This window comes from Anolis sagrei, chromosome 6, assembly GCF_037176765.1.
Source record: "Anolis sagrei isolate rAnoSag1 chromosome 6, rAnoSag1.mat, whole genome shotgun sequence".
Classification (NCBI taxonomy): Eukaryota; Metazoa; Chordata; class Lepidosauria; order Squamata; family Dactyloidae; genus Anolis; species Anolis sagrei.
In genome coordinates this window covers 39805202-39829670 of record NC_090026.1, presented here as the reverse complement: position 1 = coordinate 39829670, position 24469 = coordinate 39805202, and the positions used below count along the sequence as shown (strand labels likewise).

The 24469-nt window shown below is 42.2% G+C and overlaps 1 protein-coding gene across 5 annotated transcripts in view; it reads left to right on the top strand.

The window, feature by feature from the left end:
* RARA (retinoic acid receptor alpha) overlaps positions 1-24469 on the top strand; it is a 362996-nt gene that overhangs the window by 304258 nt on the left and 34269 nt on the right. For all 5 annotated transcript variants that reach the window (XM_060781034.2, XM_060781033.2, XM_060781031.2 and 2 more), the window contains one exon: positions 17416-17564. In XM_060781034.2, coding sequence (XP_060637017.1) covers positions 17416-17564 — 149 coding nt within the window. The remainder of the gene's footprint in view (positions 1-17415; positions 17565-24469) is intronic.

Sequence of the window (24469 nt, the reverse complement as noted above, 5' to 3'; positions counted from 1 at the left end):
TATACTGGTGCCAGTACATGGAGAATTTCCAGGAAAGAAGGGAACGATTATAAAGATTGGGCACAAATATGTCACCACTTTGGTACCCTATGTGAGATAGTTTAAAGAAGGCAACTTCTTGTTAAACTTAGAAGTGTTTCTGTTTGGACAGCAGCTTCCACTGGCCATGCTGCAGTTTTCCCAAAACTTACTCTTTGATTCCTGGAAGTCTCAAAGTCCTAAGTACGATTCCTAGAAGCTGGGTGCTTCTAGATGAGGCTTTTTGATTGTTCAGCTGCCTTTCTATTGTTGTTGTTGTTGTTCTTCATTGGAACTTTTGTCACAAGTACCACCTTCCAGTAGTAAAGAACTGGTGGGATCATAAATCTGCAAAGGTAGTGGAAAATGAACACGCAAAACTACCGTGGGACTTTTGAATCCAGACTGACATGGTTTTGGAACACAACACACTAGACATCACAATTGTGGCAAAGAAAAGAGTTTAGATTATTGATGTCGCCATACCAGGTGATAGTCGCATTGAGGAAAAACAATAGGAAAAACTCAGCCGCTATCAAGACCTCAAAATCGAACTGTAAAGGCTCTGGCATAAACCAGTCCAGGTGGTCCCAGTGGTCATTGGCGCACTGGGTGCCATGCCAAAAGATCTCAGCCGGCGTTTGGAAATAATAAACATTGACAAAATCATGATTTGTCAACTGCAAAAGGCCACCTTACTTGGATCTGTGCACATCATTCGAAAATACATTACACAGTCCTAGATGCTTGGGAAGTGTTCGACTTGTGATTTTGTGATACGAAATCCAGCATATAGATCTCGTTTGCTGTGATATACTGTGTTTTTGTGTCATAATAATAATAATAATAATAGTGCCAGAGTGATATAATTTGCTTGGTCCTCACGTTTTAACATTTGAAATTCTGATCATGTTCAAAGGCCTGTTTGACGAGCCATGTTTTCAAGGTTGTGCAAAACCATAGGAGTGTGGGGGCTAGCCTAATTTATCTGGGGAGGGCATTCCAAAGCCAGGGGGCCACCACTGAGAGGGTCCTTTCTCTTGTCCCCACTAGCCACATGCTTGAGACAGAAGTGGGACCGAGAGGAGGGCCTCCCTGGCAGATCTTAGAGCCTGCGCCAGTTTATAAAAGAAGATGTGATCTCGAAGATAAGTTGGACCCAAACCATGTAGGGTTTTGTAGGTAATTACTTGCACTTTGAATTGGGCCTGGAAACTTGTTGGTAGCCAGTGGAGCTGCTTTAATAGGGGTGTGGCATGCTCCCTATAACTAGCCCCAGTTAGTAATCTGGCTGCTGACTTTTGCACTAACTGCAGTTCCCAAGCCATCTTCAAAGGCAGCACCACATAGAGTGAGTTGCAGTAATTCATTCTAGATGTAACTAAGGTGTGGACTGCTGTGGCCAAGTCAAGTTTTTTGAGGTACAGTTGCAGCACGCACACAAGTTTTAACATTGCAAAGGTCTTCCTAGCCACTGCTGACACCTGAGCTTCAAGTGTCAGCGCTGAGTCTGAGAGGACCCCCAGATTGCGGACCTGTGTCCTCAGGGGAAGTGTAACCCCGTTGAGCAGAGGTTGCCACGCTATACCCCGATCGGCCTCACAACTGACCAGGAGTACCTCTGTCTTTACTGGATTAAGCCTCAACTTGTTGGCCCTCATCCAGTTCATCACAGCTGCCAGGCACCAGTCCAGGATCTGGGGAGCTTCCTTGGATTGAAGTGGAAATGAGTAATAGAGTTGTGGGTCATCTGTGTAGAGATGCATCCAATTCCAAAACTCCGGATGACCTTACCCAGCGGTTTCACATAGATGTTGAAAAACATGGGGGAAAGAATAGAACTTTGTAAGACCCCACAGGTCAAAGGCTAGCGGTCCTCCAGCATCACCACCTGGGTACGATCCTCCAGAAAGGAGCAAAGTCACTGCAAGGCAGTGCCCCCAAGACCCATTCCGGAGAGCCAACCCAGAAAGATACCATGGTCAATGATATCGAAAGCCACTGAGAGATCCAAGAGAACCAACAGGGACACACTTCCCCGTCTAGTTCTCATCCACCAAGGCGACCAAACCTGTCTCCATTCCGTGACCAGGCCCAAAACCAAACTGCGAGGGATCAAGATTCTTCTCATTCATATAATTTTAGAGGTCCAGACATTTTCATTTGTATACCCTCCTCTGTCTTCCCACAGCTTTCCCAAAAAAATTCATACTAAAGAACATGTCTTAAGAGGAAAAGAATGGAATGGAATAGCTTTGTGTTATATTGGTAATGCTAATAGCTATTATCTGGAATAGTTTCATATGTTGGACTGTTTGAAGGTTGAGTTAGCTGGAATACTAGGAAACTTATCACTGCATTATATTTTCACTGGATGTGAATCCCTGTTCAGCCATGAAAACCCATTAAGTAGCCTTATCAAAGCATATTCTCTGAATATTAGAGAATAGGTTCTCTGAATGAATGGCAGCCCTACTGTAGGGCTGCCATAATTCAGATTCTTTTTGAAGACCCATAACCAAAGCACCATACTATCCTGATGAACCAGCATAGTGTATAGTGGTTTGAATGCTGGACTAAATCTTTAGAGACAGGGTTCAAATCCTTGCTTGGCCATGGAAACTTGCTGAGTGACCATAGGCATGTCACAGTCTCCCAATCTCAGAAGAAGGTAATGGCAAACTTGTTTGAAAACTTTTTGCCAACACATTCCATGATAGATTCATCTTATGTTGCCAAAGTTGGAAATTACTTGAAACCACATAACAACAATGCACTATCCTAGATACACTTGGTTTAGTCTGATTTTGGAAACTAAGACGATTTGGGCCTGGCTAATGATCTCCAGGTAAAGCTAAAGAAGAACCCTACCCAAAACATTGGAGTCATTATTTCCAGTCAGAACAAATGATACTGTCCTAGAAGGATGATTGATCTGATTCAGTATAATATAAGGCACCTTCTTGTGTTCCTATGTTTTGCTTGATCTTCTTGTTTCCATAGAAAAGTGGTCTTGTGCAGTTTCATTTCACTTCCTTTCTTCTGTTGGTTCTCTAGGGCGTTTTCTTTACAGAAGCAACTGGGCCTTTGTGGATCTTTTCTTCTTTCCCGCCCCAGGAGTAAAATTGAGTGGGTGTAGTCTGTAGGATAAGCTTACATTTTAAAAAGTGACACAAGAGTACCATCATGAGGTCTAATGTTGTAGATAGTGCTCTCGGGATGCTGCTTCAAATGAGTTGCATTTCCTGGTGCTCCATCTTTACATGGGAAATTCCAGACTTAATTCTAAGTACTGTATATACTCGAGTATAAGTTGACCCGAATATAAGCCGAGGCACCTAATTTTACTACAAAAAACGTATTGACTTGAGTATAAGCCAAGGGTGGGAAATGCAGCCGCTATTGGTAAATTTCAAAATAAAAAATAGACACCAATAAAATTATATTAATTGAGGCATCAGTAGGTTAAATGTTTTTAATATTTACATAAAACTGTAATGGAAGATAAGATTGTCCAAATTTGATTAAACCATTATTCTAATCTTCTTCAATGTAAATATAATACCAGTAAATGTAATAATAATAGTAACAATAATAAACAGAGTAAAATAATAAATGTAACAGTAACAATAAATTGAGAAAAATAATAAATGTAATAATAATAATAAATATAGTAAAATAATAAATGTAATCATAATAATAAATAGAGTAAAATAATACATGTAGGTAAAGGTTTTCCTCTGACATTAAGTTCAGTCGTGTCCGACTCTGGGGTGGTGCTCATCTCCATTTCTAAGCCGAAGAGCCAACGTTGTCCGTAGACACCTCCAAGGTCATGTGGGCAGCATGACTGCATGGAGCCCCGTTATCTTCCTACCGGAGCGGTACCTAATGATCTACTCACATTTGCATGTTTTCAAACTGCTAAATTGGCAGAAGCTAGGGCTGACAGCGGAAGCTTACGCCGCTCCCCGGATTTGAGCCTGCGACCTTTCGGTCAACAAGTTTAGCGACTCAATGGTTTAACCCACTGCGCCACTAGGGGCTATATTTAATACATGTAATTAAAATAATTATAATAATGGGGTAAAATAATAAATAACTTTGACTGGAGTATAAGCCGAAGAGGGCTTTTTCAGCCTTTTGAAAGGGCTCAAAACTTGGCTTATGCTCAAGTATATACGGTATGTGGGATTAAGCTTCCATGGATAGGGAAAGGTATTTTGTCCATACTCATAGTGAAACCTTTCCTTAAAATCCTTTCTCTTTAAGATGATTGGAAGCAGGTGATGCTGGGAGGAGATGGTGGAGTGTGCAAATCTAATATGAACATTTTCTGCAAAAAGGCACCATCTTCCTTCCCAACCTGCAGTTTTCACCAAAGAATACAACCTCTGTTTGCTGCCTTGGGGTGGGAGGTGGGCACGCTGGGCGCTGGCCCAGTGAGGGCATGTCGGGGAGCAGTTAATGTGCGCCTCTGTGGGCATAATTGGGCGACCCGACAGCCGTCCTGTTGGCAAGGGGAACAGTTGCTCGTTGTTCTAACTACTGGCTTTCCCTTTTGTCTTTGCCTCCGGCGGCAAAGTAGGAGCTGAGAACAATCCATCCTGAACTGTTCAGCCCCTGTCCTAATCTAACGCCTAGGCCTGCTTGCGAGGTGCCATGGTGGCTTATGTTTCTCTTTTATGATTGGCAAGTGCCCTATTTTGAGAAATAAGATCTTTGGGATTTGGTGGCCACAGGACCTTCAGGTCGGAGGATGAGAAAATGTCCTGAACTGATGGACATTTCTACAGAAAATTGGAACGAATACCATGCAATAGTACCAATTGGGGAGATGGCAGGACATTTGGCAAAAGAAGGGACTTAGCAGAATAAACTCCCATGTGTAATTTGACAAATATTTAGGGGGGCAACTGAGCACAAAACACTTTATGCAAACATTTGAAGCTCCTTTGGCTTCTGCATCAGGCAAAGGATGCTGGAAAAGTCTTTTGTGCATTTTGGTATCCTTATTTAATGAATACTTGGAAATGACTCCCTTCCATAGAAGAACTTGGAAAATATTTTTTTAACTACAATTCCCAGAATCTTCAGCCAGGATATTTTTACAGTTGTTGGAGGGGCTTTTATTGTGTGTGTAGGTAAAGGTAAAGGTCCCCCTCAACATTGTCCAACTCTGGGGTGTGGTGCTCATCTCCATTTCTACGCCAAAGAGTCGGCGTTGTCCGTAGACACCTCCTAGGTCATGTGGGTGGCATGACTGCATGGAGCACTGTTACCTTCCCACTGGAGTGGTACCTATTGATCTACTCACATTTGCATGTTTTTGAACTGCTACGTTGGCAGAAGCTGGGGCTGACGACGAGAGCTCACCCCGTCCTGTGGATTCATACTGCTGACCTTCTGGTCAGCAAATTCTGCAGTTTTAACGGTTTAACCGGCTGCGCCACTGTATTACTTATGTGCCTTCTAGTAATTTCCAATTTACAGCAGTGTTATCGTGGGTTTTTCTTGGTAAGATTTGTTCATGGAGTTTGCCTCTGCCTTTTTGTGAGTCGGAGAGTGCGTGACTTGGGTTTCCATGAGTGAGTGAGGATTTGAAACATGGTCTATATAGTCAAAGTGCAGTGCTTAAACTCCACTGGCTCTTCTTTTCCCAAGCTCTGGCTCTGAGACAGCAAAAGAATATGCTGAAATAAAACATATCCATATGCACAATAAAATCTTGTGTTGTGCTAGTAAAAGGTGTGAGAAATAGCTGTATATTTTAAAAATGTACATACTTTCAAAGACAAAACAAACTTTCTAGAGCTAGAGATAGAAACCACATTTCAAAATTGCAGATATTCTGAATTAAATGTGGGCTATATATGCCGTATATACTCAAGTACAAACCGGGTTTTTCAGCCTTTTTGGGGGCTGAAAAAGCCCCCATCGGCTTATACTCAAGCCAAGGTTATTTATTATTTTACTTTATTATTTTACTCTATTTTTATTATATATAAAATTTTATTATATATATGTTTTACTCAATTATTATTATTTTACTCTATTTTTATTACATTTATTATTTTACTCTATTATTATTGGAAGGGTATGTAAGTACATTTACATTGAAAAAGGTTAGAAACATGGTTTAATCAGAGTTGAACAGTTTTATCTCAAACTAGCCATCCCCTGCCACGCATTGCTGTGGCCCAGTCTGTGTATATGTGTTTTGTGTGTGTATATATGTGTATATGTGTGTGTATATATGTGGTTTTGCATATGCGTTGTAATGTAATTTTTTTTGCTTTTTAAGTCTTTTCTGCAGTGTTTTCCAGTGTTTTTATGAGTGGTGGTCACTCATTGGCCTGATAGGCGTATTGTGACAAAATTTGCTGTCAATTCGTCCAGTGATTTTTGAGTTATGTTAATCCCACAAATGAACATTACATTTTTATTTATATAAGACTAGCCATCCCCTACCACGCGTTACTGTGGCCCAGTCTGTGTTTTGTGTGTATGTGTATATGTGTATATATGTGCTTTTGCGTATGTGTTGTAATGTATGTATGTATGTATGTATTTATTTATTTATTTAAGTCTCTTCTGCTATTTTTCAGTGTTTTTATGAGTGATGGTCACTTGTTGGCCTGATAGGTGTCTTGTGTCCAAATTTGGTGTCTATTTGTCCAGTGGTTTTTGAGTTATGTTAATCCCACAAATGAATATCACATTTTTATTTATACAAGATTACAGTTTTATGTAAATACTCAAAAACATTTAACCTATTGATACCTCAATTCATGCAATTTTATTGGTATCTATTTTTATTTTGAAATTTACCAGTAGCTGCTGCATTTTCCGCCCTTGTCTTATACTCGAGTCAATAAGTTTTCCCGATTTTTTTGCGATAAAATTAGGTGCCTCGACTTAGATTTAGGTTGGCTTATACATGAATATCTATATAAATAAAAATATAATGTTCGTTTGTGGGATTAACATTACTCAAAAACCACCTGGCGAATTGACACCAAATTTGGACACAATACACCCATCAGGCCAACAAGTGACTGTCACTCATAAAAACACTGGAAAACCCAGTGGAAGAAATTTAAAAGGCCAAAAAATAGAAAATACATTGCAACGCATGCTCAAAAAACACACACATATATATATACGCAAACACACATATACACAAATATATACACATACATATACACACACACAAAACACATATACACAGACTGGGCCACAGCAATGTGTGGCAAGGGACGGCTAGTATATATACATACATATGTGTATGTGTGTATGTGTGTTCACATTGGAAATTGAAGAGACACAAGAGAGGAAGGTAGGCCCAGACTGATAGTCAGTATAAAATGCCCAAGACTGTTTTAATTTGCAGGTATGAGCAATGCAAAGAGCTTGTGAAACTTCAAAGGCTTGCATAATGTATTTCATGCTTTGGAATTAGCTCCCAAAAAAGGCATTGCTGCTTTAGGAACATAGATCATGTGCTCAACATGCATTCAGTGGCCCAACAAGAAATTAGGATGGAGAACCTGCATTCATTTCCTAATTTATATCATGCAAGATAAGGAAGTGGTGGGAAGGATGAAAGAGAAAACTGGAAGAAGAAAAAACAGAGAAAAGGTGAATGTTTCCACCCTCTTTTTGCTCCTTCCACCACTAGCTCCACGCTGGTATGTACTTTCTGAGAAATTAATCCCTAAGGAAAAATTACCCTTGACCTTAATGTTTCTTATAGGTTTTTCCTTGGGATTCCTGGTGATTTCCCCACTAGCTATGAGAACGCTAGCAGCCAGGACTCAGAGATGGGGGTAAAAATGATTGGCGTGGACAGGACTTTGAAATTCTAGCTGTTAGTTCTACCCTCTCTACTGTAATTTCCGAGCTTCAGACCTTCTTTGCCACAACGAGAAACAAGAGCTAGCTGTCTTAGCTCCTAAATGTCCTCATTTCTCTAAACCAGAAGACCTTGTTGCTTCTGCTGTCATTCAATTAAACTTCAACCATCTCTTGTCCAGAATTTGAAAGAGTTGCTCTGCAGCCAGCTATTAAGCTATGTAGAGTTGAAGGATTCTAAATAATGTAAAGGCACCAGATTCTATCTGATCTCGGATGCTAAGCATGATCTGCCTCTGGGTTGAAATGGATGGGAGACCGCTAAAGAAGGCTAAGTGTTATATTATAGATGAAAGAACTGTCAAACTGTCCGTGATTTAAAAGCATATACCGTACAGACATTTAGAGTTATCAACGTCAAAATTGGAGATAGCTCTTATGGTTTTAATGGCTGTCTAGAAGAAATAATGTCAGAAGAGTTCCTGGTTACCTGGAGTAGCTATGTCGGCCATGCAATATAATACAATATGATCCAAAATCCACAAAACAGCAATACTTTTATTTGGCCAATTTAATAAGCGCAAATACACTATGTAATACAAATACACCATAGAGGGCCTTCCCTATGGTGGCCCCCCGACTCTAGAACTCTCTATCTAAAGATATCAGGCAAGCCCCACCTTGGTAGTCTTGAAAACGTGGCTGTTCCAGTGTACCTTTCCTGAATGAAGGAAATAATGCCCAATCTGACCAATTTCCTTCCATACATCCTCTGAAGCATTTTATCTAGCCGTTGGATTGATCCCCCCATATCACTCCTTAAAAACCCCATTCCTAGACATACCCTACTCTGTATCTTTACCTTTAGTAGTTCCTTTGACCAAAGTGTTTTGTGCACAAACAAATTGTTGGATCACAGAGTTGGAAGAGATCACAAAGACAATCCAGTTGAACATTCTGCTATGTAGGTACATATAATCAAAGCACTCCTGACAGATGGCCATCCAGCCCCTGCTTTTTTAAAAAACTCCAGAGAGAGAGAGAGAGAGACTCTACCATGCTCCAAGACAGCATATTCCACTGCCAAACAGTTCTTTTAATGTTCCTTTACTCTTGCAAACCTTTCCAGGGATTTCTGTATTGGCCTTGCAGCAAAATACACAAACCACAAAAGAGTGATAGCATTGCTTCTCAGCTATAATGTATTAAAAATACCATACAAGCTTTTAGAGGTCCACAAACCTCTTCACCCCATCTCATTCATTGAACAGGTAGAGTGCCTTTATCCTTGCAAACCCATTCATGGGGTTCTGTATTGACCATACAACAAAATAACAAGACGACAGAGGAGTGAATGCCTTGACTGCCCAACTGTAATGCAAGCTTTTGAAGCTCCATTGGCTTCTTCATTGAGCAAAAGATAAAAATCATACAAGAAATTCACACTTGTCGTGACTGAAGCGGACAAGAGTTCTTTCTCCCACGCTGGACATTCCACAGTTATATAAACCTCACTTGCCTAGTTTCCAACAGACCTCTCAACCTCTGAGGGTGCCTGCCATAGATGTGGGTGAAATGTCAGGAGAGAATGCTTCTGGAACATCGCCATACAGCCCAGAAAACTCACAGCACCCCAGTGATTCCAGGCATGAAAGCCTTCAACAACATATATAGGAAACCTTGCAGCAAATCCCAACCAATGCACCACATATATGTCTCCCAGTTTAAGAGCTAAGCACTGGCTCCTCCTTCCTCGTTCTCACAACCCTTTCCCAAAATTAGGAATTAGATTCCAGATCTCTGGTTGCACAGCTGTTTGCCTTTCCTCGGCACAGCCGTGCGCCTCTGTGTCTCCCTTGTCTTTGGCGGAGGGCCACGCCGCTGGATGTATGTGTGTATCTCCAAGGGTGGGAGGGCTTGTCCTAGTGAGGCCTCGTGTTTTGCGCCGTCAGGGTGTTGGGGACATTGTGAGTCGGTGCAAAGTCCTGAGGGTGCATTCCCCAGCTGTGAGCCTCTTCCTGAGCAGAGGCCCCGCTCAAGGAAACCCCTTTCATGTCTGTAATCTCCTGGCATGCACCCGTCCTTTTGTTTCCCGGGCTGCATCCTGGCTCCTTTCCCTGCAAGTTGTGTGTGTCTATGTGCAAGTCTAGTTTTCTTTCTGCGAAGAAGGGGGAGCTAATCAAACCCATCCTTGGGGGACTGGCCCGGAGGCCTTTCCCATCTGAAGGCCTACTCGCCCTGTGCGGGGCCAGGCCTTTTAATATCCTGTCTGACTGGTTTACTCCGGACTCCGAGTTGAAGAAAAACATCGGCAGACATCCTACAGGAAAGGGGCCGTGGGTGTGCAGCCAAGCGCCTTAACCTTTTCATGCCTGGGGGAGCGGAAAACGCAGCAAGCATGGGCAGGTTGCAAAACGTTGTTGTTATTGTTGTCGCCCTTGTTTAGACTACAGGAACCCTATTCCTTGTTCTTGTTTTCTATACTCAAGCAACTACACACTTCTCGAAAATGGTCAGGAAATCTGAAACATGTAGATCCTCTAGAGCAGAGCTCCTTAACCTATTCCACCCGGGACCCCTTTAGACCCGAAAAGTTTTTGTGTGTATATTATTATTACTATTATTATTATCTTTATTTATACCCCTCTAACATCTCCCAAAGGACTCGGTGCGGCTTACAAAAGACCAAGGCCCTCAATAAAACAACAGCATAACAAATACAAAAAGTATACAAAATAGGTATAAAATCAGTCATTTGTTGATAACAAATCAGCATTTGCAAGGTTTGCGAAGCAGGTCGATTTTTCCTTCTGCAGACGCTCCACAACAGATACACGTAAATGTCTAAAACAGTCAGGAGGGGATGTCCAGAAAACTTTGACTGTTGCAAAAGTTTTTTGGAGCCTAACATTGAGTTAGGAGCCCCTGGTGGCGCCATGGGTTAAACTGCTGAGCTGCGAAACTTGCTGACCAAAAGGTTGTCAGTTCGAAACCAGGGAGTGGAGTGAACTCCCGCTATCAGCCCCAGCTTCTGCCAACCTATCAGTTCGAAATGTGAGTAGATCAATAGGTACAGCTCCAGCGAGAAGGTAACGGCGCTCCATGCAGTCATGCTGGCCACATGACCTTGGTGGTGTCTATGGATAATGCTGGCTCTTTAGCTTAGAAATGGAGATGAGCACCACCCCCCCAGAGTGGATGCAAGGGAAAACCTTTACCGTACCTAACATTGAGCTAAGGGCCTCCTGGTGGTGCAGTGGGTTAAACTGTTGTACCAGCAGGACTTAAGACCGACAGGTCGCAAGTTTGAATCCGGAAAGAGCAGGGATGAGCTCCCTCTATCAGCTCCAGCTCCTCATGCGGGGACATGGGAGAAGCCTCCCACAAGGTAACATATCAAAACATTCGGGCATCCCCTGGGCAGCGTCCTTGCAGACGGCCAATTCTCTCACACCAGAAGCTACTTGCAGTTTTCTCAAGTCGCTCCTGACACGACAAAAAAAGAAAGCTAAGGGGTTTGAAACCCACAGTTAAAGAAGCAATGCTCTAGAGGTCATACCTCCCTTTCCCCTAAATAGGCAAAGGTAGGCAGGTCCTGCTTGTCAGATACACAACTGTTACAGAGTTGTGCCTTCAATCCACAAATTGTGGGAACTGAATGTTGGAAATGGGTTAAGTCAGACAGAAGGTTGTCGCAATCAACCTGTGGGGTGGGACTGGAGGGCAGCCTAAAATTTGGAGTGTGGTTTCCCTCTGAGCCCCCATCTCTGGTCGGGAGGATTTTCCTTAAAAGATTCCATATGTCTCCATTGCTTGGTGGGGAAGGTGGCGCATCGATGTGTCTGGTGTTACATTAGTCTAGATTACAGTATGTGTTAATACAGCTTTTTCACAAAACAAAAAGCAATACATGTGTGCACTCTAGAGCAGTGTACACATTAAAAATAATGATAACACAAATACCAGACCAAAAAAAAGGAGTAATACAAGAGTCTCGCTTATCCAACTTTCGCTTATCCAATGTTTTGTATTATCCAACGCAATCTGCCTCCCACCCGGATCCAAAGGCAAGGGAAGCGGATTGTATATTTGCTGGTGGAATAATGTCCATGGTGGGAGAAAGAAAGAACCCTTGTCTGTTTTGGTGCTAAATCCGTAAATATCGTAATTATACCATAACGTTACCATGAATTGAACTGCTTTTTCTGTCGATTTGTTATAAAACATGATGTTTTAGTGCTTAATTTGTGAAATCATAGCATAATTTCTTTAATCCCTCTTTATTATCCAACATTTTTGCTTATCCAACGTTCTGCCAGCCTGTTTTTGTTGGATAAGTGAGGCTCTACTGTATTACATATACAACAGTGTTTCTCAAACTCTGTTCCTCTAGATGTTTTGGACTTCAGCTCTCACAATTCCTAATAGTTGGGAGCCGAAATCCAAAACACCTGGAGGAGAGGAATTTGAGAAACACTGATATACAAAATTAAGAATCTGGATTAGCAAATTTAGCAGTCATAAAAATACTGGTGGGTCAATTCATTTGGGAAGAATTTAGGAATAGGATGGGAAAATTCAGTAAGAGCCTGATCATCAAAACTAGATCCTATCTAGAGCTCTGACCCCCAATATATTGGAATTCTCACTGAGAGTCAGAAAATACCCCACAAATCGTATAATTTATCTTTTTAACATGAAAACAATAGTGCTATATGGATATGGATGTTAATTGTAAAATGAGTTCTTGTTTTAACTGGAAGCAACACACTCTTTTATGTAAGCTTGAACTCTAACCCATCAGAATTTTGTCTTCCAGTCCAAATACTCCATTAAGAGTTGTTCATTATGGTGCAGCATGGATGTATAGTAGTCATTCTTTCAGGCTCTTGACCACATCCTAGTTTTTTTTTTCCCCTGACTTCTTTCTGCATTTGAGAACAGGGTGCCAAAGTTTCTAGGCTCTATCCATATGATACTTTAAATCCTTTTTATCCTAGTTTCCAAACTCAAAATTCTTTCTGTTTTTGAACAACTGTATTGATCTTCCCCTTCTTTTTCCTTTAGTGTGTGGCACATGCATGATCCTAATTTTCTCCATCACAAACTGTATTTGGTGCTTTTTTTCATGTCAGGAGTGACTTGAGAAACTGCAAGTCGCTGCTGGTGTGAGAGCATTGGCTGTCTGCAAGGACGTCGCCCAGGGGATGCCCAAATGTTTGATGTTTTACCATCCTTGTGGGAGGCTTCTCTCATGCCCCTGCATGAGGAACTGGAGCTGACAGAGGAAGCTCAACCCGCTCTCCATGGATTTGAACTGCTGACTTATCTGTCAGCAGTCCTGCCAGCACAAGGGTTTAAGCGAGGAGTCCTCAAACCTTTTAAACAGAGGGCCAGGTCACAGTCCCTCAAACTGTTGGAGGGCTGGATTATAATTTGAAAAAAAAATGAATGAATTCCTATGCACACTGCACATATCTTATTTGTAGTGCAAAAAACACTTAAAAACAATAATTAAAATGAATAATAATAATAATATAACACTTTATTTATACCCCGCTACCATCTACCCAGGGGACTTGGTCTGGCTTACATGAGGCCGAGCCCAAAATACAACAATACAAGCTATAAGAACAACAATACAAGCAATTTAAAAACAACCAAGATAATAAAACAATAACATAAGCATTAACAATAGGACAACACACTTTAAAAACTATGGGTAGGCCAAATGTAATTAAAATTAAAAATAATGCTGGACATGGGCGAAAAAGTGATGGGGCGGTTTGTGGAAACATACAAGCAGACCTAAAACAATATAAAGTGCTTTGGAGGACAAAGTGCTATGGGATCATTATTCTGGGAAGGCACACTGGAACAACCACGTCTTCAAGCTCCTCCTAAAGACTGCCAGAGTTGGGGCATGCCTGATGTCCTTAGGAAGTAGGTTCCAGAGTCGAGGGGCCACCACTGAAAAGGCCTTCTCTCTTGTCCCCACCAATCGCGCTTGCGACAGGTGGGAGCGCGAGCAGGACCTCTCCAGCTGATTGAAGAGATCGCGTGGGTTCGTATACAGAGATGCGGTCGCGCAGGTAGGCGGGTCCCAAACCATTCAGGGCTTTGTAGGTGAGAATCTGCACCTTGTATTAGGTCCGGAAAATGAATGGCAGCCAGTGGAGCTCCTTAAACAGGAGGGTTGACCACTCGTTGTAAGGAGCCCCGGTTAACAACCTGGCTGCCATCCATTGGACCATTTAGAATTTCCGAGCCGTTTTCAAGGGCAGCCCCACGTAGAGTGCATTACAGTAATCCAGTGACTAATCCAGTGACCACCCTGGCCAGATCCGCCTTCACGAGGTACTGTCGCAGTTGGCGCACAAGTCTTAATTGTGCAAAGGCCCTCCCGGCCACTGCCGATGCCTGAGCCTCAAGAACAATTTTAACAAATATAAACTTATTAATATTTCAGTGGAAAGTGTGGGCCTGCTTTTGGCTGATGAGATAGGATTGTTGTTATTGTTGTTGTGTGCTGTCAAGTCGCTTCAGACTTAAGTGGACCCTGAGCGAGGGCTGGGTAAATGACCTTTGGAGGGCCGTATCTGGCACACGGGCCTTAGTTTGAGGACATCTGGTTTAAGCAATTGCACTTCTGAGGGCTCCATTATTTGGTGCTTATTGACTTGAAGTAGCATTAAGAACCTTTTAATTTAGGAGAACAATCCCATTTGCAATGTTAAGGAAGGAATGCACTCTGTACAAGCTCAGGGACATATCCTTCTTTGCAGCGATGCTTTTGTGGTTGCCTAGCATCCCAAAGGGTTCTGTCTATCCAGTAGTCCTTGAATCTGAGTTGGGTTATGATCCACACCCCACTTATCCCCTCCCAGAGCAAGGAACCCGGCAATGTCAGCCACTGCCGCACTGCCTGCCTTCCCCCCTCTCTCCCCCCTCCCTTCAGACGAGCTGCAGCGCCAGCATGTAACGCTCCTGGGATTGGTTGTGTCTGGCTCAATCCCACATCTTATTTTTCTGGCCTGAAAATGTCAAATCGCATCTCGCAGCAGTGCCATCCCACCCTTGCAAGAGAGCATGCTGGAGGCGGCTTCCAAAGCTTCCAGGCCTTTGGCCATATGGATTTGGGCTTCTTCTTCATCGCTCGGCTTCGCGGCTCCCTCTGCGGCTCTCACCGTCTCCCACCCCCGCCGGCCTGAGTGTTTCTGATGATGGGTTTCTTAAGGAAAGGTATTCTGGTTGCAAAATCCGTCTGGCCGAAATATAACTCGCCGGAAAGCATCCCTCCAGGACAGAGTGCCGGCGCGTTTCACTTTCAAATAACTCCATTAAAATTGTCGAGCGGCATTCCCAACAGGCTGACTGGTACTTCTGTTGGGAGTTGCCTTTGATCAGCGACTTTTTCATAGTCTGCGGGGGAAACTCTTCCCCCCACCTTCTCCTTTCCCAGTACAGAAACCCCAGTTTCAATGCACAGAATACCTTTGAATTATAGATAGAAACCATTTTATCATTCAGTCCTCTTTGTGCCATGTCTTCGTAGTGTTCCTTCCTTCCACTGCAGAGAATCTGGAGAGTTTTCCAGCTGTTGTAATTGCTTTTAAGATCAGAACTGTTGTAATTGCTTTAAATCACCTTAAAATAATCAAGCGGTAAGGTGGAGTAAACGGATTTGGTATGCAGACTTTGCCCCTAACCTTCCTTGGCTTAGATGCACGAAGCAACAGGACAGGTACTCATGCCAGCCTTCTTCATGTGACAAGTGAGCACGTGTGAATGTCGGTGCATCTACAGTGTAGATTAATGTGATTCAGCATGACTTGAACTGCCATGGTTCAGTGCTATGGAATGATGGGAGTTGTAGTTTTACAATGTCTTTACCCATGCCAGTCTTCTTCATGTGACAAGTGAGCAGTGTAGGTGCATCTGCACTGTAGAATTAATGCAGTTCAGCACAACTTGAACTCCCATGGCTTAATGCTGTGGAATGATGGGAATTGTAGTTTTACAAGGTCTTTCCCCATGCTAGTCTTCTTCATGTGACAAGTGAGCAGTGTAGGTGCATCTGCACTGTAGAATTAATGTGGTTCATCATGACTTGAACTGCCATGGCTACATGCTATGGAATGATAGCAGTTGTAGTTTTACAAAGTCTTTAGCCTTCTCTATCTAAGAGTGCCAGTGCCTGATTACAACTACAACTCCTAGGACTCCATAGCATTGAGCCATGACAGTTCAAAGTGGTGTCAAATTTCATTAAGTTTACAGTATAGATGCACCTGAGCATCACAAGTGAATGCACCACAGACAAATCTATCCTCTACCTTTATATTAATATCCTTGTGGCACAGCATATTAAACCACGGAGCTGATGAACTTGCTGACCGAAAGATTGGCGGTTCGAATCTGGGGAGCATGCTGAGCTCCTTCTGTTAGCCCCAGCTTCTGCCAACCTAGCAGTTCGAAAACATGCGTGAGTAGATCAATAGATACCGCTTCTGCGGGAAGGTAACAGTGCTCCATGCAGTCATGACTAGACTTAATGTCAGGGTAAAAATTCAAGTGTGAGTAGATCAATAGGTACTGCTTCTGCGGGAAGGTAACGACACTCCATGCAGTCATGCTGGCCACATGACCTTGGAGATGTCTACAGACAATGCCGGCTCGTTAGCTTAGAAATGGAGATGAGCACCACCACCCCAGAGTTGGACATGACTAGACTTCATGTCAGGGCAAAAATTCAAGTGTGAGTAGATCAATAGGTACTGCTTCTGCGGGAAGGTAACAGTGCTCCATGCAGTCATGCTGGCCACATGACCTTGGAGGCATCTACGGACAACGCCAGCTCGTCGGCTTAGAAATGGAGATGAGCACCACCACCTCAGATTCAGACATGACTAGACTTAATGTCAGGGCAAAAATTCAAGTGTGAGTAGATCAATAGGTACTGCTTCTGCGGGAAGGTAACGGTGCTCCATGCAGTCATGTTGGCCACATGATCTTGGAGGCATCTATGGACAACACCAGCTCCTTGGCTTAGAAATGGAGATGAGCACCACCCTCCAGAGTTGGACACAACTAGACTTAATGTCAGGGGAAACCTTACCTTTACTTTTACCTTATCTTCGTATTATCTCATGTTTAGTGTTTTGGTTGAGTCATTTAACACAAATGTAGAGTGATCAAGAGTTGCGTTCTTGACGTAGGTGATATTAGGGTTGCTATGCTGAAAACTGAAGACGGCTCCTGTACTTGGTAGCATGACAAGCAACACTTACTGAAATTCCCTCATCTACACATCCATTAAAGGTTCGGGAGCCCTCTTCAGTTTCCACTCAAGCATCCCACCAAATGACAGTACGTGCATGTTTCTGCCAGGCCATTTCATTCAAGTTACTTCCTTGCACCGATTACAGGCAGACTCCAACTCTCGTCACCTCTTCAGCGTACATGTTTGGCCCTGAGATGTCAACTTTGACTTAATTTCTCCCTCTTCTTCTCTCCCTCCCTCCTTCCTCTCTGTTTTTGCAGCCATTGAAACACAGAGTACCAGCTCTGAAGAAATCGTGCCCAGCCCTCCTTCGCCACCCCCACTGCCCCGAATCTACAAACCCTGCTTCGTGTGCCAGGATAAATCATCCGGCTACCACTATGGTGTCAGCGCCTGTGAAGGATGCAAGGTGAGAGTGGGAAAAAGCAGCAAGGACCGAGGGAGGCCCACACTGCAGGAAAGGAGGGAGAAGCATAAATAAGGATCTGCCGAGTGCACACATTCCCTGCTGGCGACCCATTTTTACTTTCTCAGACTGATCCAAGACAATGAGTAAAGAGGCACATTATTATATGAAACTCTGGGGAAGGGATTAGGATTTTAAAAAGGGGACAGCGGTCTTACACTTCTTTCTGGCACCAAATTTGGCAATTTTTTTTCTTGCAAGAGGTCCTATTATTCTGGGTACCACTGATCCACGAATACCTTATATACTTGAGTATAAACCAAGTTTTTCAGCCCTTTTTTAAGGCTGACCCCCCTCCCCCCCAGCTTATACTCGAGTCAAAGTTATTTATTATTTTTGTTATTACATTTATTATTTTACTATTATTATTATTACATTTCTATTATTTTACTCTATTATTATTACACATTTTCTCTCTCTATGTATTCTCATTATTATTACATTTATTATTTTACTCTATTATTATTATATTTATTATTTTACTTTATTATCATTATTACATTTTTATTTTTCTCTATGTATTATGAGATCAGGCCTTTGCGGACTAGACTGACTTGCTGGCAAAGTTACGGTTTTAATGGACCACGATGGACTGCTTTTAGGATTACGACTGAATTCGGCATTGTATTTAATGTTTTTATATTGTTTTTAAACTGTTTTTATTATATTATATATATTTATCCTTTTCTTATTGTGGACACTATGCTGTGCCGGTTGTTAGCCAGCCTGTGTCCCTCTGTGGAGATAAGATAGGATGAGATATAAATGCCCTAAATAAATAAATACTATTATTTGAAACACAACAAGATGAGTCCACAGCAGACACTCTGCTGGCTGTTGAATTGGCTCACACGTCGGACACTTTATTATTATTATTATTATTATTATTATTACATTTATCATTTTACTCTATTTTTATTATTCTTTTCTTATTTTACTTTATTATTATTATATTTTTATTTTACTCTATTATTACTGTTATTATTAAATTTCAATTATTTTACTCTATTATTATTTCTATTATATTTATTATTTTACTCCCTTTATTATTATTGGAAGGATACATAAGCACATTTACATTTAAGAAGGTTAGAATAATGGTTTAATCAGAGTTGGACAGTCTTATCTTAAAGTACAGTTTTCTGTAAATATTCAAAAACATTTAATCTACGTAATGTAATTTTATTGGTATCTATTTTTATTTTGAAACTAGCCATCCCCTGCCACGCGTTGCTGTGGCCCACATGGGGGTTCTCTGTGGGAGCTTTGGCCCAATTCTATCGTTGGTGGGGTTCAGAATACTCTGTGATTGTAGGTGAACTATAAATCCCAGCAACTACAACTCCCAAATGTCAAGATTCTATTTTCCCCAAACTCCACCAGTGTTCATATTTGGCATATTGGGTATTCGTGTAGAGTTTGGTCCAGATCCATCATTGTTTGAGTCCACAGTGATCTCTGGATGTAGGTGAACTACAACTCCAAAACCAAAGGACACTGCCCACCAAACCCTTCCAGTATTTTCTGTTGGTCATGGGAGTTCTGTATGCCAAGTTTGGTTCAGTTCCATAGTTGGCGGGGTTCGGAATGCTCTTTGATTGTAGGTGAACTATAAATCCCAGCAACTACAACTCCCAAATGACAAAATCAATTTTTTGAGTGGACATACATTGGGTTGTTAGGTGTCTTGTGTCCAAATTTGGTGTCAATTCGTCCAGTGGTTTTTGAGTTCTGTTAATCCCACAAACGAAAATTACATTTTTATTTATATAGATTTACCAGTAGCTGTTGCATTTCTCATCATTGGCTTATACTCGAGTCAATATGTTTTCCCAATTTCTTTTGTGGTAAAATTAGATGCCTCAGCTTATATTCGGGTCAGCTTATACTCGAATATATACGATACCTTTTGCTCTCTCATTGCCTCTGGATTGGGGCTGGTGCTATTGCAAAATAATCAGTTGGGGGCACTCACTTTGAATAACAGATTGGGGAGGACACACAAGGGTCTCCCAGGCTTTGGATCCTTATACAATTTTAGGAAGTAATTCAGTTCCTTGCCTCACCCTCCTTCCGGCTGGTTTTCAAAAAGACGTTTGCAGCCGTGAGCTTTCACAGCATTTTGTTGTTTTGGTTTTTGGCTACTGCCTCCTTCTGTGATCTTTATTTTTTAAAGATGGGGCCGGGGCACAAGATTGTGTGTTAATAGCTAAGCTTGCTGTGGGACCTGGGAATTGTTGTGTTTGCAAGCTTTGGGCTTATATGCACAAGTGTATTTTTTTCTCTCTCTCCATGCAGTCACATATGCTTTCTCTTTTTCTCTGATCTTGTACTCTTCCCCCCCTCCCTCTCCTCTCTTTGAAAACCATTTATTCCCTTTTTCCTGCATCTGAACAGCATGAGCTGCTGTAGCTGCACCTGTCCGCCCACATGCCCCCCACTAGGTTGGCAACATGACCTTGTGGGTCAAATTGGCACAGCTCAACCTGGGCAAGCGGCCTCGGTCCCCACCAGCATTCCCTTTGGCTCATTAACACCAAGCCCTTTGTGCTTCTGGTTGCCGAGAAAAAAAGGCCTTTCTGCTTCCCAGCCAGGAGTCCCTTAATCTTGTTAGTGGGACGTGGCAGTGTTGTCCTCAGTACCTTGTCCTGAGCAGTCTGGCTGCCCCTGGACCATTGGATCTCTCCGCCTCTTAATTGTATTCCATAGAAAGGTTACTTGCAGCTTGGAATTTACATAGGATTCCCCAGTGGCGCAATGTGCCGGCAGGACTGAAGACCAACAGGTCGGAAGTTTGAATCTAGGGAGAGCGCAGATCATAGAATCAAAGAGTTGGAAGAGACCTCATGGGCCATCCAGTCCAACCCCCTGCCAAGAAGCAGGAATATTGCATTTAAATCACCCCTGGCAGATGGCCATCCAGCCTCTGTTTAAAAGCTTCCAAAGAAGGAGCCTCCACCACACTCCGGGGCAGAGAGTTCCACTGCTGAACGGCTCTCACAGTCAGGAAGTTCTTCCTAATCTTCAGATGGAATCTCCTCTCTTGTAGTTTGAAGCCATTGTTCCGCGTCCTAGTCTCCAGGGAAGCAGAAAACAAGCTTGCTCCCTCCTCCCTGTGGCTTCCTCTCACATCTTTATACATGGCTATCATATCTCCTCTCAGCCTTCTCTTTTTCAGGCTAAATATGCCCTGCTCCTTAAGCCGCTCCTCATAGGGCTTGTTATCCAGACCCTTGATCATTTTAGTCACCCTCCTCTGGACACATTCCAGCTTGTCAATATCTCTCTTGAATTGTGGTGCCCAGAATTGGACACAATATTCCAGGTGTGGTCTAACCAAAGCGGAATAGAGGGGTAGCATGACTTCCCTAGATGAGCTCCTTTTGTCAGCTCCAGCTCCCCATGTGGGGACATGAGAGAAGCCTCCCAGAAGAATGGTAAAACATCAAACATCCGGGCGTCCCCTAGGCAACGTCCTTGCAGATGGCCAATTCTCTCACACCAGAAGTGACTTGCAGTTTCTCAAGTCGCTCCTGACACACACACACACACACAAACCTTGGAAATTTCACTTTGGGGATTCTAATTCCCATTCTTCCTCTCCAGACAATCACGCTGACTGAGTTTCCTTGGAATCTAAATCAGGGCCTCTTAAACTTTTTTCACTCGTGACCCCTTTCTATCCGAGACTTTTGTAAGTGACCTTGGGTATATAGGCATAAAAATATGTACAAAAAAAAATCAAACATCTTCCGACAGTAAATCAGTATTTGCAAGGTTAATTTCCTTTTTGTGAACTATAACTTATATTTTTATTTATTTCTTTAAATATAAATATTATTTTATATTTATATTTACATTTATTTATATTTATTATTTAAATACAACTTATTTATTTATTTACTTCACTCATATACCGTTTTTCTCACCCCAGGGGGGCGGGGAGACACAAAGTGGTCTCCAATATATTTATGGCAAAATTTAATGCCTGACATGCATGTGAAACCTAACATAAAGAAACAATAACATTTAACCATCAAATTAGATCATAAAAAGTAACAACATGTGGACATTAAATTGTGGAGTTATAACACATTATTAATAATACTATTATTAATTATATTAATAATAACTCAAGCATCTTCAGCAAAGTTCACTGTAAACACTGCAGGTTCTTGCTAACAGATGCATGTGAGTGTCTAGGGCAGTGGTTCTCAACCATCCTAATGCCATGTGCCCTTAATACAGTTCCCAACCATAAAACTATTTTCATTGTTACTTCATAACTGTACTTTTGATACCGTTGTGAATCGTAATGTAAATATCTGATATGTAGGATGTTTTTTCATTCACTGGACCAAATTTGGCACAAATACCTGATGCGCCCAAATTTGAATACTGTGGGGTTGGGAGGGAGGATTGATTTTGTCATTTGGGAGTTGTAGTTGCTGGGATGTATAGTTAACCCACAATCAAAGAGCATTCAGAACTCCACCAACAATGGAATTGAACTAAACTTGGCACACAGAACTTCCATGACCAACAGAAAATACTGGAAGGATTTGGTGGGCATTGACCTTGGGTTTTGGAGTTGTAGTTCATCAACATCCAGAGAGTACTGTGGACTCAGACAAAGATGGATCTGGACCAAACTTGCCACAAATACTCAATATGCACATCACATTTGACATTTGGGAGTTGTAGTTACTGGGATTTATAATTCACTTACAATGAGAGAGAATTCTGAACCACACCAATGATAGAATTGGGCTAAACTTCCCACACAGAACCCCCATGTCTTGAATGGACATGATAGATCTGGACCAAACTTGCCACAAATACTCAATATGCCCAAATGTGAACACTGGTGGAGTTTGGGGGAAATCGACCTTGACATTTGGGAGTAGTAGTTGCTGGGATTTATAGTTCAACTACAATCAAAGAGCATTCTGAACCCCACCAACGATAGAATTGGGCCAAACTTCCCACACAGAACCCCCATGACCAACAGAAAATACTGTGTTTTCTGATGTTCTTTGGCAACCGTTCAGACCCCCCTTTCGCGGCCCCGACCCCCAGGTTGAGAAACGCTGGTCTAGATGGTGTTCAGAAATATTTGACTGTTGACACGTTTTTTGTGACCCCCATTTGGGATTGGGAACCACATCTTAAGAAGCAGTGGCTAAGTAAGTAACCTTCCCAAGGTCTGATCCTCACCCTTGCAGTGGCACCCTGTTTTGAGTTTAGAAAGTAATGTTCACTCGAGTGTCAACAACTAGATAAAAGCGATCTCTCAGCGGCAAGACCATAATGTATTCTGCCCACCTGTGAGCCTGCCATTTGAAGAGAATGCAGAAGCTCTGAGAATCTGAACTTTATGATTTTTTAAAAAAGGTTTATAGCCCTCATGCATAGAAAAATATTTGCCCTTCCTCTGTTCTCTCCTGTCATTCCTTTTCCTGGCTAAAAGTCTAATTTCTTTGAAAACTCCGGCTCATTGAGCAGCAAATATGTCTTGTTAGCATAATTCAAAGCATGGAAACTAGGTTTCCAGATTTTCTTCCAGGATGGTACATTGACATATGTAGTTCTGCTTTATGAGGCTGCTATGGTTGCAGTTCAATATGAATTTTGGATTTAGTTAATTCGTAGTCCACTGAAAGAAAGGAGATAATAGGGATAAGTGTGTGTGTGTATGCGCATGCACATACACTTTTATGTGTCTGTTTTACAATCCGCTGTACTCATTTTAGCAGTGGTTATTCTAATAGTTCCAATTTTAGGTATATCTGTAACGAACCTAAGCTGGCTTAATTGCAGAAGCTGTCCCTCTTGGGAAGTTGTCGTTTTATGTCGTAGTTTCTACATAAATGGGTTTTGCCCATTTGCATGAGAACACAGAAAGCCACTAAAAGAACCACAGTTACAGACAGGCAATGCATTGATCTTCAGAGTGATCTCTGTATTTCACATACAAATATACAAAGCACATTTCTATGAAGTATGAGACCATTTGAAAAAAACATAGTTACAGTTAACCAATCAGTTGTATTTTCGATTCATGGTTGGAATCACTGGGTTGTTGTGAGTTTTCCGGGCTGTATGGGCTGTGTTTTTGGGCTTGGCCCCATGTAAGCAGCCCCGAGTCCCCGTTGTAAGTTTTTTCGGGCTATATGGCCATGTTCTACAGGCATTCTCTCCTAACGTTTCACCTGCATCTATGGCAAACATCCTCAGAGGTAGTGAGGTCTGTTGGAGCTAGGAAAAGGGGTTTATATATCTGTGGAATGACCAGGGCGGGACAAAGAACTCTTTTCTGGAGCTAGGTGTGAATGTTTCAACTGCCCACCTTGATTAGCATTTGATGGCTTGGCAGTGCCTGGGGCAATCTTTTGTTGAGAGGTGATTACATTAAAATTACAACAGCAAAACAACAGAGAGGAAACAATCCGGGACATCTAATCACCTCTCAACAAAAGATTGCCCCAGGCACTGCCAGGCCATCAAATGCTAATCAAGGTGAGCAGTTGAAACATTCACATCTAGCTCCAACAAACAAGAGTTCTTTGTCCCACCCTGGTCATTCCACAGATATATAAACCCCTTTTCACCACACTCTGGGGCAGAGAGTTCCACTGCTGAACGGCTCTCAGAGTCAGGAAGTTCTTCCTCATGTTCAGATGGAATCTCCTTTCTTGTAGTTTCCAATATACCTCACAAACTCTGAGGATGCCTGACATAGATGTGGGCGAAACATCAGGAGAGAATGCTTCTGGAACATGGCCATACAGCCCAGAAAACTCACAAAAACCCAACCTATCTGTTCTTCTGGGATAGAGGATGTCTGG